Here is a 17,425-nt window from a genome sequence, read left to right as displayed (position 1 = left end):
GTAAGCAAAGAATACCCACATTAGCATTAAATAAATGCTGAAAAAATATATTTAGAGTACGGTTTCCCCTATTAAAATACATAGCACACTTCAGAGTGTATTAAAACTGAACCAAATTAATTGGAATAGCCTTTGACATACCGGATATATTACCTCTCTAGTATGTTCCCTTGTTTCTCTGAAAGCAAACTGCACTAATAGTCCCATGGCGGCAGGGAGCTCCCCTTCCAAAATAAGCCTGGACCCAGGCCTACTGACATGTGCAGTGTGGAACAGCTGGCGAGGCGTCTGTCCATATGTTTTTATCATGGTCTCTAATGCTCTTCTTTGCACTGGATCTTCAACAGCAGACACATCCATTCCAAAATATGTCTAAAATACGAACCAAATACAACAATGTAAAGATCTCTTTGTTTTCTAAAGTGTTCTGATGAGCTTAAACTTCTATGCACACATATATATTAGGGAAAACTCTGCATAGCCAAGCTTGAACAGAGTCATATGGAAGTTGCAGACTGAAAGTACTAATCTTATCAATAATATGTTCTTGATTTCCATTTTTATCAGAGAGTGAAGATCAGACATATGGAAATAGCCACTCTCAAAGCTTGTGAACAAAATAGGAGCAACTATTTATGAAATTAATCTTTTAAAATTTCATTTGGAAACCACAATGACATCTCTCCTATTTTGTTACCTGCTTTTGATCACTTCCAGAACAAGCAAACAATCAAACAAACAACCTTTAGTCAACCTTATTTTACTAAGAACACAATTATCCATCACAATTCTCCTTTTCTGAACCAACCAATAAGGGTTTAAACTTCATTTTACATGCTTAAAATCAGAAAGTGTAAGTTAGTGTTGCAAACTTATCTTCCACCAGGCATATGGTTGAGGCCAATGCGGGAGGCCCCGATATTCGATCTGGCTGGGTCCATCTGAATTATCTGATTGCCTCACTCCCATATTACAATGATACTAGAAGATACTAGCCCTGGTGACTTGGTGTCCCTTGGCTAACGTGGGTGGGGGTGGGGCTTAGGGGGGTTCATTAGTGTTTTCGCCTGTTGATATTGATGATATTGATCAGTTTTAATGGGTTTTCATTATGGGTTTTATTGTAACATTTTTATTCTGTAAACCACCGTGAGCCTAAGGGAACGGTGGTATAAAAGTTTGATTGATAAATAAATAAACAAACAAATAAATAAATAGACAAATAAATAAATAAATAAAATCAATGGTGGTCTAAAATAATAAAATCACAACTAGGTGTTACGACCTATCATAATAAGGGACTTCTGGTCTGTGAACACAAAAATAGGCTGGGACGTTTCATTGTTCAACAAAAATGCTACCATTCAATAAAACTGCCCAGTAGATGTTTTAGTTGCTATATCAGAAGCTGAGACTTTAATATTGGGGCAGGGATAAAATTACAGCACCAGAAGACCTTCCAAAGCAAGGCAGATGGGAGCTAAGAGCTACCAGAGGCTGGTGGAAGATGGAGTGGAGGACCCAGAAATGGTCAGATCGGTCTCCAAGTCCTTATACCCACAAGCTGAGAGGAAGGCCAACCCACCATGATATTGCAAAGACAACACTTAGAGACTAACTGCATATGTAAAGACACATCTCTCTAAAACGCTCGTGATTCAAAGACTTAGTCATTTCAGATGGAACCAAGTTTTGTTTAAAAGGCGCATTTAGTTTGCTTTGCAAATAAAAGTCTTTAAGGAAGACGTTAAATGCATCTATCAGAATTAAAGTGTTTGCACTGTTACAATTATCAGTTAGTAGTATTAATGTTATGGTTATTAATGTTATGGATTGTTTCGTGTATTGTTTATGCGTTTTATGTAAACTGCCCTGAGCCTCTCAGGAGGGCAGTATATAAAAACAAACAAACAAACAAACAAATATAACCACTGTTTTCAAACTTGAAGCTATCTACCTTTTGGCAATAGATAAAAGTTTTTTGTTTCATCCATCTAGATTTTTGATGATTTTAGTCAGACAATGTTTTCCCAGTGCTATTATTAGTTCTCTCTATACACTGCTAATTATTATTTTGATGGGATACGTTACTAATGTCATATTATTGCAGCTTTTATAGTTCTTGTAGGAAATCTGTCAAAGAGTGCAGTAAGTACATAAATAAATTAATACGTTTTTTTAAACGTTTAATACAAGCTGGTTTCAGTCAGCATAGCTGGATCTTTTATATTGATGCTCATTGGACAGCAATAATGTAAATGAAAAGCTCTACATGAGGTTATTCCCAAGTAATCAGCTAACTTCTTCATGCTTCCCCGTGATTCTGTACCAGGGATTAATGCTTTATAATTTATGGCAAGTACTCACAGCAGGATGGAAGACATTGATAGCTTGAACGGAAGCCTTGCCTTTTTGCTTATGCCCAAACACTAAATCAATCCAATGGCAAATTGTCTGGGAAACATGATCAGATTCTAAAGCTTGGCGGTGGATTAGAATAAACAATCGGGGATCATTTCGAGCCCATGCTGGAAGATTGACATGATTTACACGTTCCCCATTTTGACGCACTCCAAAATCAAATCCTATAAATATAAACAGAGATTTTTATTAGTTGGCTTCAGCTTGAATAGCCTGAACATCCCACCTTCCCATCAAGCAACCCACAGCAGAATGTTTTTTCCCCACCCATTTTACTAAAACAAGAAGTATTTGAAAGGTTGTCATTTGGAGGAGGGCAGGATGCTGTTCCCACTGGCTGCAGAGGAGAGGACATGCAGTAATGGGTTTAAGCTACAAGTACAACGATATAGGCTAGATATCAGGAAAAAAATTTCACAGTCAGAGTAGTTCAGCAGTGGAATAGGCTGCCTAAGGAGGTGGTGAACTCCCCCTCACTGGCAGTCTTCAAGCAAAGGTTGGATACACACTTTTCTTGGATGCTTTAGGATGCTTAGGGCTGATCCTGCGTTGAGCAGGGGGTTGGACTAGATGGCCTGTATGGCCTCTTCCAACTCTATGATTCTATGATAGGGATGTGAGTGTCCTGCATAGTGCAGAGGGTTGGACTAGATGACCCATGAGGTCCCTTCCAACTCTACTATTCTATGATTCTATGTAACCTGACACCCCCTTGAACCGTCACAGAATCAGCCTCTCCCTGGTTACATCTAGACTAAATTATTACAATGCACACTATGTGGGGTTGCCCTTGAGACGTTTTTGGAAATTTCAGTAAGTGCAGAATGCCACAGCTAGGATGTTGAATGGAATGGGTCATAGGGACCGTGTCACTCCATTCCTGGTCTATAGTCGCTTCCAGTATATTTCTAGGCACAAATCAAGGTGCTGGCCAGTTCACAAACAGACCCATTGTGAAACTGTATAGAAACCACAATGATGACTGTTTGTTAACATTATAAATAGAAGTGGGAGTTAATATCCCCCCTTAGTCCATTAAAATAGTAAAGGGATGCTCTCCACCTACATCCTTCATATGCATCGTAAGAGAATTAGTCTTAGTGCTAATAAATGAAGAACAGAAATTAGAATTCATCTTAGCTACCACTGCAAGTAGCATGGGTTGGGTTGGAGATAACCTGGGACGGGATATTCCGATTTTTTACATTTCTGATCCTGGAACTCCCCACGATATCATTTTGAGATTCTTAGTTTTATCTTCTGATGCGTTATGTCTGCCACAAGATGGACATGCAGATTATTTTATTATCATAGATGCCAGTCAGTTATTTCTTTTGTTCGGGATACTTAGTTTTGATCAGGATCACCTGGGGAGTCCAGACTGAATCTTTGGGGGCCCACGGTGGCTCTCTGCAGTCTTTGCTCTTATGGGTAGTCCCTGCATTTTTCAACCACTACCGTTTCTGAATAATCAAGTAGAGCAGCTCCATGGAGAGCATGTTGCAGTAATCGGTGAGATTACCAAGGCACTGATCAGCGTGGTCTGATCAGACTCCTGCAGGAAGGGATTAACTTCCAAACATAATGCAGCTGGGGATGGAATTATCTCTTGGCTCCACATTTTCATGTTTTCCTAGCAGGACACCTAGATCTAATATGACTCTGTAGCTTTCAGCTGCCCTTCAGTGAAAGTCATAAGTCATCTGCTGTAAATATTCAGTATGAATATTTTTCTAACCTCTGTCATATCTGGATTCACTTTCCATTTATTCCCGCTCAGCCAACGGAACTCACTCATTTAAACACTGACTGAGCACTGACATGGCAGCTGCTGGCAATTTAGTCAAGGTGTTTAGGGATACTGGTTTGCTATTTTTTAAACATACCTTCTCTGTTAACCAAAAACTCAGGAAGATAGAAAAACTCTGGGATGAGCTCTTTTACATCAGTCATAGATTCAAATGATGACAGGCGCCAGGTTGTGTCAGTAGAGTGGAAGGTTCTGTCTGGAATGTCAAAACTCTGATCTGTAAAATAAAGCCATATTTAAATACCTACAAAGATACCACGAAACAACAGCATTCATCAGTTGCATAAAGTAACAGCTTTGCACAATTTATTTCTTATATAGTGCATTTTAATAACTACATTCAGATATTAATCTGCACAGGTCCTCACTTGAATACCATGGAGGACCCAGAAAGCACCAGTTCTTCAGCAGCTGCCCTGGCTCCCAGTTAAACTCCAGATCAAGTTTAAGTTGTTGTTATTAGTGTTTAAGGCTATATGCAGTCTGGGTTCAGCGTATCTTAAGGCTGCCTATCTGAATATATCCCCAAAAGGGCTTTAAGCTAAGGCATCAGCAAAGATTCCCCCCCCCCACCAGCATTTTTTAAAATTTAGTGGCACAAGATTTTAAAAGCTTGCCAGAGTTTCTGCCAGAGAACTCCTCCTCCATACAAATCGTAGCCCTGTAAGTGTGGAGTTGCAGCCAACTTTACACGGGTACATGCACACACACATTGCCAGAGATCACAGTTTGAAATGCCAGGGCCAATGAGTTCTACCTTGCATGTTGTACATTCAACGTTTCCCATATTATGAGATCAGGTGACTCCCAATTTTCCCAGTGGCCAATAACATAGCAGAGAATCCCCTAATGCTCAGCAGTACAAAAAACACAGCTTTGAAGCTGCTTGGCAATTTCAAAAAAAGTCAGGTCAGTTTCAATATCAAGCTTTCTCCCACTGCCTGTTCGCTTTCACTCAACAAGCTAATGTTAAAATGCATGCAGAAAACCTGAACCGCAGGGGTTTAAATTGAAGGTGCTTGTTGGATGCTACTGTGCAGCTGCAATAGGCCAATTGCATACAAAAAAATTGGACACCTTCCCCCACATGTTAATAGAATCATAGAGTTGGGAGGGACCATACAGGCCAACCCCCTGTTCAATGCAGGATCAACCTAAAGCATCCAGGATAAGTATCTGTCCAGCTGCTGCTTGAAGACTTCCAGTGAGAGGGAGCTCACCACCTCCTTAGGCAGCCCATTCAACTACTGAGCTACTCAGACTGTGAAGATATTGTTCCTGATATCTAGCCAATGTCATTCTACATGTAGTTTAAACCCAGTATTGTGGGCAAAAAGGAGTTGCTCACAGTAACAACAGGAACTGCTCACCAGTAACACTCCACCCCAATTTAGAAAAACACATTTCTTAAAAATTGTAGCTGAGTAATAAATTTACCAGAGGAAAAAGAATAGTGTGTGTAAGGTATGCACAGAATCTGAAGTCAAGGTTAAACTTTCAGTGCTCTGAAAACCCACAGTAAATTGTTCATGCATAATGGCCCTTATACATCTCAATTCTATGCTGTGTTCTCTAAGCCAGAGTAAAATGACATTTGTACTGTTCAGTTTCAGTATTCAGCATTCTGAAGTCATACTTCTGGAGTTATTTTAAATCACTATCTAAAATCACCTTGGCAAGTAAATAGGCTTATAAATAGAACTGTGACAGGGAAAAATAACACGAGTATGAATATCTCTCTCTCTCTCTCTCATACACACAAACACACACACACACACTCACACGCTCTAGTGGAGGCACAATTCAACAGGTAATGACTTTAATCTGGAGAATTTATATTGACTGTTATACACTTAACCTGAGGAAAAGAACCTAGAATCATAGAGTCAGGAGGGTCCATATAGGCTCTCTAGTCCAACCCCATGCTCCATGCAGGAACAACCTAAAGTATCCAGGATAAGTATCGGTCCACCTGCTGCTGGAAGATGCCAGTGAGGGGGAGCTCACCACCTCCTTAGGCAGTCAGTTCCACTGATTAATTCTTCAGATTGTGAATCCCCCTCCCCCCAATATCTAGCTGGTACTGTTCTACACATAGTTTAAACCCATTACGGTGAGTTCTATCTTCTGCTGCTAACAGGAACTGCTCCCTGCCCTCTTCCAAGTGACAACCTTTCAAATACTTAAAGGAAGCAGTCATGTCCCCCCTCAATCTCCTCTTCTCCAGGCTGAACATTCTCAAGTCCTTCAGCCTTTCCTCATAGGGCTTGTTCCCGAGGCCCCAGATCATCCTTGTTGCTATCCTCTGCACCCTCTCAAGTCTGTCCACATAGTTTTTGAAGTAAGGCTCCCAGACCAGCACACAATACTTCAGGTGCAGTCTGACAATGTGGCATACAGCAGGTCTATGACATCTGAAAATCCAGTCTGCAATCCTCCAGTTTACCATCATAACATCATGGGAAACCTTGTCAAAAGCCTTACTGGAATCCAGGTAAACATCAACTGAGTTTCCATGATCGAGTAAGCCCATCACTTGGCCCAAGACGGAAATCAGGGGCGAGATTCAGAGCATATTCCAGGTTTGCTTCTTAGCTTTCCTCACCCCTGTAAAAATGGGTTTCCCCATCCACTCAACCCTGTGTTTAATCAAACATGGGATTTCCATAATTCTGCATGACAATTAGCTAAAAAGGTTAAGTACTGTATCAAGATTTTAGTTCAATAAAATCAGAGTCCAGTAGCACCTTTAAGACCAACAAAGATTTATTCAAGGCGTGAGCTTTGATTTTATTGTGCTACTTCAGACCAACACAGCTAACCATTTGAATCTAAGATGTTAGTTAATCTACTTTCCCATTTATTCATTGGCTGTTAAGCTGTTTTACATAGCTTGATAAAAGCATAACAAACACATCTTAATTTGATGATAATCTTACCTTGATAAGCTAAAAACATCTTTGTGAAAGGAGGCATTCTAACTAGGAAATGAAGTACCGTTCCACTGTTGGAATAGTGAGATCCATAGTGATAAGGCTGCACAGGTGGCATTGGGTCATCTTCTCTTGCTCCTTTACGGTACTCTTCTTCTAAATACTACAACAATAGAAGGTAGTTGCTGTTCAAGTAACCAGTGCAATATTGATATTGCAATTTATTTGTAACTGGGTGAACTGAAGAGGAAGTACCGTTCTAATATTTCATTCTAACTCATATCAGGGGCAAGACTGACAGCATGTTGCTCCCTTGCTCTCCTCACTCTTGCCAAAAGGGGTTTCCCTGTCCACTCAATCCTGTGTTTATTCAAAAATGGGATTTCCATGAGTCTGTATAATACAATTGACTAAAAAGGCTAATTACTCTATGAAGGTTCCAGTTAATATACTTCCCCATTTATCCAAATTAAATATTATAGTAATCCCACAGGGATCTAATCCACAATCAGAGCTTCTAGATATTACATCATCTACTGCAGAGGAGGGTGTATAAAGAAAAAAGTAATGAAAAGAAAGACATCAGGAAGCACATCCCAGCATCATCGAGACAATTTTATAACAGTTATACAAAATATATTAATCTACAGGTGGAACTCATATATTTTAGTCCAAGGAGGGAGTGTTTGGCTCAAATACCTTCAGTCAGGAGAAAAGCAGTGGTAGCTAAAAATGGCATCCATCAACACTGGTCAAGATACATTGAATTAACAGAAGCTAGTGATTGGGAAAGTTGAGCTGTAAATGTTATTTCCCTTTCACTCAGCAAATGTATAAAAGTGCAGAAAGAAGCCAACTTTGTTAGAAATACATTAAGTTTCCTTTCCTTACTAATTTAGCACTAAAAAAGAAAGGATTAAATACCTTATAAGTGTCTACATAACGATCTTCTTTTTCTTTTGATTGTACAGCTATTGGTTTGACTAAATTTCTGAAATTACAAACATAAACATAAAATACAGCACTCGTAATTTAAGAAACGAAGTAGATCATAGCAACAGGTGAATTTAAAACATTACATTGGCACTTTGTTTTACCTATAAACCGTTGGATCTTGCAGGTCCAGTGATTTATTAGTGTAGTCAGAAAGTATAAAGGGAAATACTGGGTACTGCATGAGATCATTAAAGGAACGTCCAGCATGTTTGTTTAAATGAGTGAGGTATTCAAAGTTAGTGATCTGTCCAGTGTACCATAGGTGAGTTAATGCAGTAATGTTGCCATACTCCAAAAGATTGGGAAGATTGTTCGTTAGAATGTTGTGGTACACATCATCACGCACCTAAAAAAGGATCAAAACATCAAGTTCCCACTAAAACACAAGTAATTTCGTTACACACCTACATTCTAAGATAGTCTTTTGATTATTTCAATACTTTAGTAACATACTTATGGACATCTAAGTGGTTTCTAGATCAAATCAAGCCTGAACTGTGCCTAGAAGCTAAAATGACTAAATGAGACGGTACTTTGCTCATATTATGAGAAGACATGACTCACTGGCAAGGACAATAATACTAGGAAAAGCTGAGACTAGTAAGAGAAGAGGAAGACACAGCACAAGATGGATTGACTCAATGAAAGAAGCCAAGGCCTTCCCTTTGCAAGATGTGAGCAATGATGTCCATGAGAGGACACACTTGGAGGTCACTAATTCATAGGATCACCAAAAGTCAGAAGCAAGTTGGCGGCACAACACACACATGTATTAGTGTTTAGGCAATCATACATCAAGCTTAAGGTTAATCAAGCTGAATCAAGCTTAAGGTTTTGATAATCACCTTTAAGGCCGTATGCGGTTTGGGCCCAGTGTATTTCAGAGACCGCCTCCTTGCCTATACCCCCAAAAGAGCCCTACGCTCCACCACCTCCAACTGCCTGCGGATTCCGGGCCCCAGAGAAGCATGTCGGTCCTCAACAAGGGCCAGAGCCTTCTCGGTCCTGGCCCCCACCTGGTGGAACGAGCTCCCTGAGGAGATCAGAGCCCTGCCCGAACTTCCACAGTTCTGCAGGGCCTGCAAGAGGGAGCTCTTCCACCAGGCTTTCACTTGAGGCCGACTGATGTAGAACAGCTGCTGAACTGCCAGCCTGAAAGAACCAACTCCCTAGGCGATCAAAACTAACTATCCCAAACAAAAGAAATAAATGACTGGCATCTATGATAATAAAATAATCTGCATGTCCATCTTGTGGCAGACATAACGCATCAGAAAATAAAACTAAGAATCTCAAAATGATATCGTGGGGAGTTCCAGGATCAGAAATGTAAAAAATCGGAATATCCCGTCCCAGGTTATCTCCAACCCAACCCATGCTACTTGCAGTGGTAGCTAAGATGAATTCTAATTTCTGTTCTTCATTTATTAGCACTAAGACTAATTCTCTTACGATGCATATGAAGGATGTAGGTGGAGAGCATCCCTTTACTATTTTAATGGACTAAGGGGGGATATTAACTCCCACTTCTATTTATAATGTTAACAAACAGTCATCATTGTGGTTTCTATACAGTCCCACAATGGGTCTGTTTGTGAACCGGCCAGCACCTTGATTTGTGCCTAGAAATATACTGGAAGCGACTATAGATCAGGACTGGAGTGACACGGTCCCTATGACCGATTCCATTCAACATCCTAGCTGTGGCATTCTGCACTTACTGAAATTTCCAAAAACGTCTCAAGGGCAACCCCACATAGTGTGCATTGTAATAATTTAGTCTAGATGTAACCAGGGAGAGGCTGATTCTGTGACGGTTCAAGGGGGTGTCAGGTTACATAGAATCATAGAATAGTAGAGTTGGAAGGGACCTCATGGGTCATCTAGTCCAACCCTCTGCACTATGCAGGACACTCACATCCCTATCATAGAATCATAGAGTTGGAAGAGGCCATACAGGCCATCTAGTCCAACCCCCTGCTCAACGCAGGATCAGCCCTAAGCATCCTAAAGCATCCAAGAAAAGTGTGTATCCAACCATTGCTTGAAGACTGCCAGTGAGGGGGAGCTCACCACTTCCTTAGGCAGCCTATTCCACTGCTGAACTACTCTGACTGTGAAATTTTTTTCCTGATATCTATCCTATATCGTCGTACTTGTAGTTTAAACCTATTATTGCATGTCCTCTCCTCTGCAGCCAACAGAAACAGCATCCTGCCTTCCTCCAAGTGACAACCTTTCAAATACTTAAAGAGGGCTATCATGTCCCCTCTCAGCCTCCTTTTCTCCAGGCTGAACATTCCCAAGTCCCTCAACCTATCTTCATAGGGCTTGGTCCCTTGGCCCCAGATCATCTTCATCGCTCTCCTCTGTACCCTTTCAATTTTATCTATGTCCTTCTTGAAGTGAGGCCTCCAGAACTGCACATCAGCTGTTCTCTATTGTCTGACCCCAACTTATCACACTATTTTATATAAAGTGGTTCAGAGGCCTCAGAATGAAACTATTTGTCCTCTTGCCAAGAATAAAAATTGACTACAAGACCATACATTGAACATGAGTCAGCAGTGTGACTTGGTGGCTAAAAAGGCAAATGGGATTTTGGGCTATATCAAACGGAGCATCATGTCCAGATCATGGGAGGTTATGGTACCACTTTACTCTGCTCTGGTTCAGCCTCACTTGTAAACAAACTGGAGCGTGTCCAAAGGAGGACAACAAAGATGGAGAGAGGTTTGGAGACCAAGACGTATGAGGAATGGTTGGGGGAGCTTGGTCTGTTTAGCCTGGAGAGGAGACGACTGAGGGGGGAACTGATAACCACCTTCAAGTATTTAAAAGATTGCCATATAGAGGATGGAGCAGAGTTGTTCTCTTTTGCCCCAGAGGGACGGACCAGAACCAATGTGATGAAATCAGTGCAAAAGAAATTCTGTCTAAACATCTGGAAGAAGTTCCTGAAAGTTAGAGCTGTTTCTCAGTGGAAACTCAGTGGTTGGTTGTCCATCTTTGGAGATTTTTAAACAAAGGCTGGATAACCATCTGACAGAGAGGCTGATTCTGTGAAGGTTCAAGAAGGTGGCAGGTTACACTGGATGACCAATAGGGTTGTCAGTGTCCTTTGTAGTACGGGTTGGATTAGATGACCCAGGAGCTACCTTCTAACTCTATCATTCTATAATTTTATTAACATTAGAGGCAACAATTTGACTTCGCAGTAGATAAGGGCTTGGATCCCACTGAATTTCTGCTAACAGAAGGAAGAAAAATGCATAACTTCCTTATCTAACCCTCCACTCTCTATCCCCCCACAACACCCAAAATACTGCTTCTCAGCAATCCCAAGAAAATCTGGGGAGGGCAAGTTAGAAAGTTGCTTGGGGAAAGTAACCAATTAACTGATGATATCCATAACTTTCTGTCAACAGCCAACAATTTTCTTTCTGGCTAAAAAAACGTTTCTCTAATAAAGCTGTGAAAATTCTCTTAAGTGAACTATATTAATAAGTTTATTTTGGTGTGTACTGAAGAAATCACTAGGAAACCCTATGCTCAGCATAGGTTCTACAAGACCCAGTTTCAAATCCCCATTCTGCCATGAAAGCTTGCTGGGTGCCCTTGGGGCAGTCACACACTCTCAGCCAAGCCTACCTAGAGTTGTTACAAGGATAAAATACAGCCTTTTTGGGTTCCCACTGGATAGAAAAGTGGGCCTTAAATGAAGTGAAATAAATTAAAATATGTGTTCACAAAACATATTTACCTTTGAGTTGTCAAAAGCTAACAGTAAAGTCCTGCCATTGGTTAAAAATATTTCTACAGCATTGTCTCTTAACTGCCACCAGCGCTTATGAACTTCTTTGATTTCTTCATATGTCCAAGAAAATGATGCTGGTTCTGTTTCTCCTTGAAAACCCTGAAGAAAATACAGCATATTACGGATATCAGGTTTCTAAAAATGAAATTATGTAAAATACATTATTGGGATTGACAATATTTCTTAAATTTTGGACTGCAAGGTATTTTAATTAAGTAAATAATTGAATAATTAAATTACAATACTATTTTATTTATTTATTATTATATTTATATACCATCCTCCCCTGAGGCTGAGGGTGGTTTACATGGAACTGGAGAAAAAACAGGACAAATAACATGATAAGTTGAACAACAGCGATATAGTCATAACAGGAGAACAATAACGTAATGGAACAAACATGATGAGAACTTCCATTTTAACTGTAACATACTGATGGCTCCCATGGGATGGACATGTCATTGATGGTTTTCATGGGAGGGGGGGCTCAGGGGCCAATGGGAAGTGATTAAATTCAGGTTCACCTCAACCAAAAGCCTGGCGAAAGAGCTCCCTTTTGCAGGCCCTGCAGAATTGTTTAAGCTGTGCTAGGGCTCTGATCTCCTCTGGGAGCTCGTTCCACCAGGTGGGGGCCAGGATGGAAAAAGCTCTGGCCCTGGTTGAGGACAAGCGAGCCAGGGATCACTAGGCAGTTGGTAGTAGCAGAGTGTAAGGCTTTTTGAGGGGTGTGGGCAGAGAGGCAATCCCTTAGGTACACTGGGCCCAGACCACGGATGGCCTTAAATGTGATTTCCGGAACCTTAAAACTGATCCAGAATTCGACTGGAAGCCAGTACAGTTGTTAAAGGATGGGCCGAATTTGGGATCTCCATGGTGTTGCTGTGGGGATCCTGGCTGCAGTGTTCTGGACCAGTTGCAATTTCCGTTTCAAGGTTAAGGGCAGACCTGCATATAGCGAATTACAGAAGTCTAGTCTAGAGGTGACAGTTGCGTGGATCACTGTGGCTAGGTGTTCTGAGGCCAAGTAGGGAGCTAGTAGTTTGGCCTGGCGAAGGTGGTAGAATGCCAGCCGTGCTACTTGGGTGACTTGAGCCTCCATAGATAGGGAGGCATCTAAAATCACACCCAGGTTCCTGTCAGAGCGAACCACTGATAGCTGCACTCCATCCAGGCTGGGTAGGCACGCTTCCTCACTTGGGCCCCTTCTGCCCAATCACAGGACCTCCGTCTTTGAGAGGTTGAGCTTCAGATGACTCTGCTTGAGCCATCTCATCACTGCTTTCAGGCAGCTGGCTAATGCTACTGGGGGAGAGTCAGGGCAGCCATCCATCAGGAGGAAGAGCTAGGGGTGTGATTAAATCTTTGAGCTTATAATAAGCATCCAAACTCTTTCTTATACTCTGCCTAATAAACAAATATCCTACTCATAACTCAGTTCTGATTCCATTTACGGCAACTAAAAACACAGAGACCTAATTTGAGATTAAAGCCCTAAAATGAGATGAGAAGCCGTCCTTAACTAATTAGAATGAATTGCTCTCTGTATAGTTTCCTGCTTCAGTCCTATGGATGGCTGCTTCTGAAATATTTACAAAGTGACTCAAATCATAAATAGAATCCTCTGCTCCCAAGATATATTAAACCTCCCTACACAACCAAACTCAGTACTTTAAAAATTTCAAATTGTCCCCAAATTCGCTCTGATTATAACTATAAAGGAGAAAAGATTCACATACATGATTTTAACGAAAGTAGCATTGCAATTTGTACTTACTGAGCTTTCTGCTGCATCAGAAGCATTGTCTTCCACAAAATACATTCCACATTTACCTGCCCAAGGATAAATACACAATACAAACTGCGTTTTACAACATATATTGTCCTGGATGCCCACAAGGGAAGAATGCCACCACTATTAGCAAACAGATGAGGACAAACTAACAGCACACTTTTGGCAACAGAGGGCTTTCAGAAAGTAATCACGACATATTTATTTTCATAGCCAAAACAAGAGTCCCACACATCCCCTAAAAAATGAATCAGCCTCTTAGGAAGGGTCCTTAGCTTTTCCAAGCCTATATATATATGTGCGTGCGTGTGTGTGTGTGTGTGTATAATGTGTATGCGTATGTGTATATAAATTAATTAACTCCCACCCATTTGGGAAACTGTTCCAGGGCCATCAAGAAACCCCAGGGTTTCACAAAAACCTGGTTGATAAAGCCTGATGTAAGCAATCATATCAGATATTTTGTGACCAATGAATGCGCATGCATTACATATGAGATTAATTATTACCCACCTCTCTCTCTCACTTGCTTTAGTAAAACAGCATTTTTACTCTTTTGTTAAATGCTTGCCATATAAGAAACTACACTAAAGTACAATATTGCGCTGAAATAGGAACAAAAAGCTCGTTTGTTAACACTTCTTCAGTCCTTGATATGCCCTGTTCCCCCCACCTATTTTTCTTTCCTTATTTCAACTGCAACTCACATATCTCGTTGAAGAATCTGTGTCCCATTAACTGACAAGTAACCAAGATGTACAACATTTCCCCCTTTCCAGAAGGGAAACATAACTAAAAAACTGCTCTGACATCCAAATCCTACTCCCAGATAGAAAATCAGTCCCAACATCAGTAGTTATGGAAAGGAGAAGGCTAGGAGTTCTAGGGTCATTCTTAGAGTCCAAAGGACCCCTAGGTTGAAACAAGCAACTGCTTATATGACTCCTCTAAAACTACGAAGCCTAACCAGCATTCAGCCATTTACACTATGTGCAGTTACACTATGTAGCAAATATTTGATGCGTTCAAAGATTCTAAACAGATATACCCACACAAAGCTGTTGGTTAGCACCTTAGCTGTCTATCTACAGGCTAAGAAAAACAGCACTATCTTGGCATCTGGAACTGGTATGTGATTGAGTGGTCTCTGACTCATGAAAACTTAGACCATGGGAAAATGTACTGGTCCTTAAGGTTCTACTGGACTGGAATGTTGGTCTACTACAGGCAAACACAGCTCCCCACCTGAAATTAGGATTATCCTGGAAATTCTCTTTCCATCATTTGCCAGAGTATCAAAAGATATTGACCATAAACCTCTGGCTTTTGATACTCACCACCAGCCACCTTCCTCTTCCCTTTCCTCTAATTTCTACCATATCCTTCCACCTTTTTCCTTCTGCACCCTTCTAGTTTTCTCTTAGTCTCAACATAGGTCCCCATCTATCTGTTGCTCAACTGCTTCCTCCTGTTTCCTCAGTATCACCTCCCTACCACCTCCTCCCCCTCTATGCTGCTCTGTCCAGCCATCCCCCTTCCTCGTTGCTTGCTCAGCTGGCTGGTTACTTGCCCAACAGCCAGCTCTCCTGCTGAAGTGCCACCACCTGCCTGGCTGCCACAGTGACTCCAAGTTGCTTGGCTGCCTCAATCAGTTGGTGACTATGGAGATTCAGAAGGGATAGTAGTTCTTCACTTCCTCTTCACTGCTGTGCCTACCTTCTGGTCCCCTTTCCCATCACTCTGCTCTCTCATTCAAATACCACTGTCCCACCACTCCCCGCTCATCTTCTTCCACCTTGCTTGGCAGGACCCTGTGTCAGCCAGCCTATCCCATTGAAGAAATGCCATATGCTGGCTCCTGGGGCAGCTTCTCATCCCCCCCTGCCACTCTACCTTCCCATCTGCCAGTCTTCACAACTATGTACTCCCCTCTCCTTCACTTATTCACCTGCAGTCCTGTTATCTTTAGACAGCAGCTCTAGTTCCTCTGTTTGAGGGATTTATCTCCTATTTTTACCGTGGGTTTTCAGATATTTCTACACACCAGGCTGGTTCCCCAACTTGTAGGAAAATGTCTCTTGATTTGACATAGCCCTGATCCATAGATTTATGTATCCACAAATGGGGAATACAATATATTGATAAGAATACAATATATTGATAGAAATTAATTTCTCTTACCAAGTAGCAATTCACCAGGTGTCTCTCTAGAAGGTGCCACACTGATGCATCTTCGATTTACTCTGAAGACATAAAAATGCCATACATTGGATTTTATGGATTAACTTTAAAAAGATCTTTCTCAAATGAAATCAATTCAAATGTTTAGACTGTATGGTACATGAGTGGAGCATTTATTTATTTATAAATTTTATATGCCAGCTTTCCAGAGACCTGCTGAGAGGGGCTTATATAACTAATAAAACAAAATAATTCAACCATAAGAATAAAAAAAAACAAGCCAATATCATTAAGCAAGTTAGGATCTAATGGTAGCATACAATAAGCACTGAATAACCTAGAATGATATAGATAAAATAATGCTTGGGCCAGAAGCAGACCATAAAAAGTTTGCAAGATATAATCTTTTTGGGTAAAAAGAAATGGTGCTTAAAAGAAAGCAAGGTAGGTAGCCAGATGTCTTATAGTCGAGGACATTCCAAAGATGAGAGTACCCCACAGAAAAAGCACCAACTTTCACCAGCACTCATCTCACTTCAAAAGGTGGGGTGCACATAAAACAGGGCCTTATTGGCAAGCTGGACAATACAGGTGAAGTTCACAGAAAAGGGAAGTGTTTACATGCCAGTTGCTCCTCCTCTTGCCCACAGCCTTATATACTGCCTCAAATGCCAGTCATGGGGTCCTGAACCAAGCAGTTGTTTTGACTTTAAAAAATTAAAGGGAGGCGATAGGAAACCCTCATTTTTGACCACAAACCTCTCATCACCTGGGATTGCTGTGATATCTCAAATGCTGAACTGTAGTTCACTGTTTGGCGCTAAACAAGATTTCATACTGGGCTTTGCTATTCACAGTTCACAGGCTTTGCTGGTTTGCTATTCACAGTTTGTACCAATTGTGGATTGCTGTGACAACTGAATTCAAATCAGTTTTTTGAGAAATGCTACCCTCACAGTGGCATGGCTACAAAGAAGATGCCGTGCCTGGTAGGAGAAGGGAGACAAATATCAGAAAAAGTGTAGAAATTAGAATCTGTTATGTGTCCAGTAGACTCATTATTATTTAATAATTTAAAACCGACTTTTCTCTGTACAGGTACACATTTATGCAAAAATCTAAGGTGGATTGTGACATCTGGATGCAATCCCAGAGAAGGATTTTAACTTGCCACAGGCAACTGAAAAAGTGATTATTTACAAGCTTGCATTATGCTAATTCTTCCTTTGCATTTAATTTCTTTGTCCTTTACTTGCTCTTCAAAAATTATGGCAGGCTAGAAAATTGGGCTAAAATGAATTAAATGAATTTCAATAGTGATAAATGTAAAGTTCTTCATTTAGGTAGGAAAAATCCTATGCATCAATACAGGATGGGCGAGAGTTATCTTGGCAGTAGTAAATGTGAAAAGGACATTGAACATGAGTCAGCAGTGGGACTCACTGGCTATAAAGGCAAATAGGATTTTGGGCTGTATT

The 17,425-nt window shown here is 40.9% G+C and overlaps 1 protein-coding gene across 6 annotated transcripts in view; it reads right to left on the bottom strand.

Annotated features, from left to right (window-relative positions):
- Positions 1 to 17,425, bottom strand: part of LYST (lysosomal trafficking regulator) — a 110,734-nt gene that overhangs the window by 14,085 nt on the left and 79,224 nt on the right. For 5 of the 6 annotated variants that reach the window (XM_077345545.1, XM_077345580.1, XM_077345554.1 and 2 more), the window contains 9 exons: positions 15,948 to 16,009; positions 13,752 to 13,807; positions 11,924 to 12,076; positions 8,262 to 8,506; positions 8,089 to 8,155; positions 7,171 to 7,327; positions 4,308 to 4,448; positions 2,368 to 2,585; positions 142 to 372 (listed from right to left, as the gene is read on the bottom strand). In XM_077345545.1, coding sequence (XP_077201660.1) covers positions 142 to 372; positions 2,368 to 2,585; positions 4,308 to 4,448; positions 7,171 to 7,327; positions 8,089 to 8,155; positions 8,262 to 8,506; positions 11,924 to 12,076; positions 13,752 to 13,807; positions 15,948 to 16,009 — 1,330 coding nt within the window. The remainder of the gene's footprint in view (positions 1 to 141; positions 373 to 2,367; positions 2,586 to 4,307; positions 4,449 to 7,170; positions 7,328 to 8,088; positions 8,156 to 8,261; positions 8,507 to 11,923; positions 12,077 to 13,751; positions 13,808 to 15,947; positions 16,010 to 17,425) is intronic. The other variant, XM_077345564.1, reaches the window with a different exon arrangement.

The sequence above is a fragment of the Paroedura picta genome, chromosome 1 (genome assembly GCF_049243985.1).
Source record: "Paroedura picta isolate Pp20150507F chromosome 1, Ppicta_v3.0, whole genome shotgun sequence".
NCBI classification, from domain to species: Eukaryota; Metazoa; Chordata; class Lepidosauria; order Squamata; family Gekkonidae; genus Paroedura; species Paroedura picta.
This window is presented reverse-complemented; position numbering and strand designations above follow the sequence as displayed.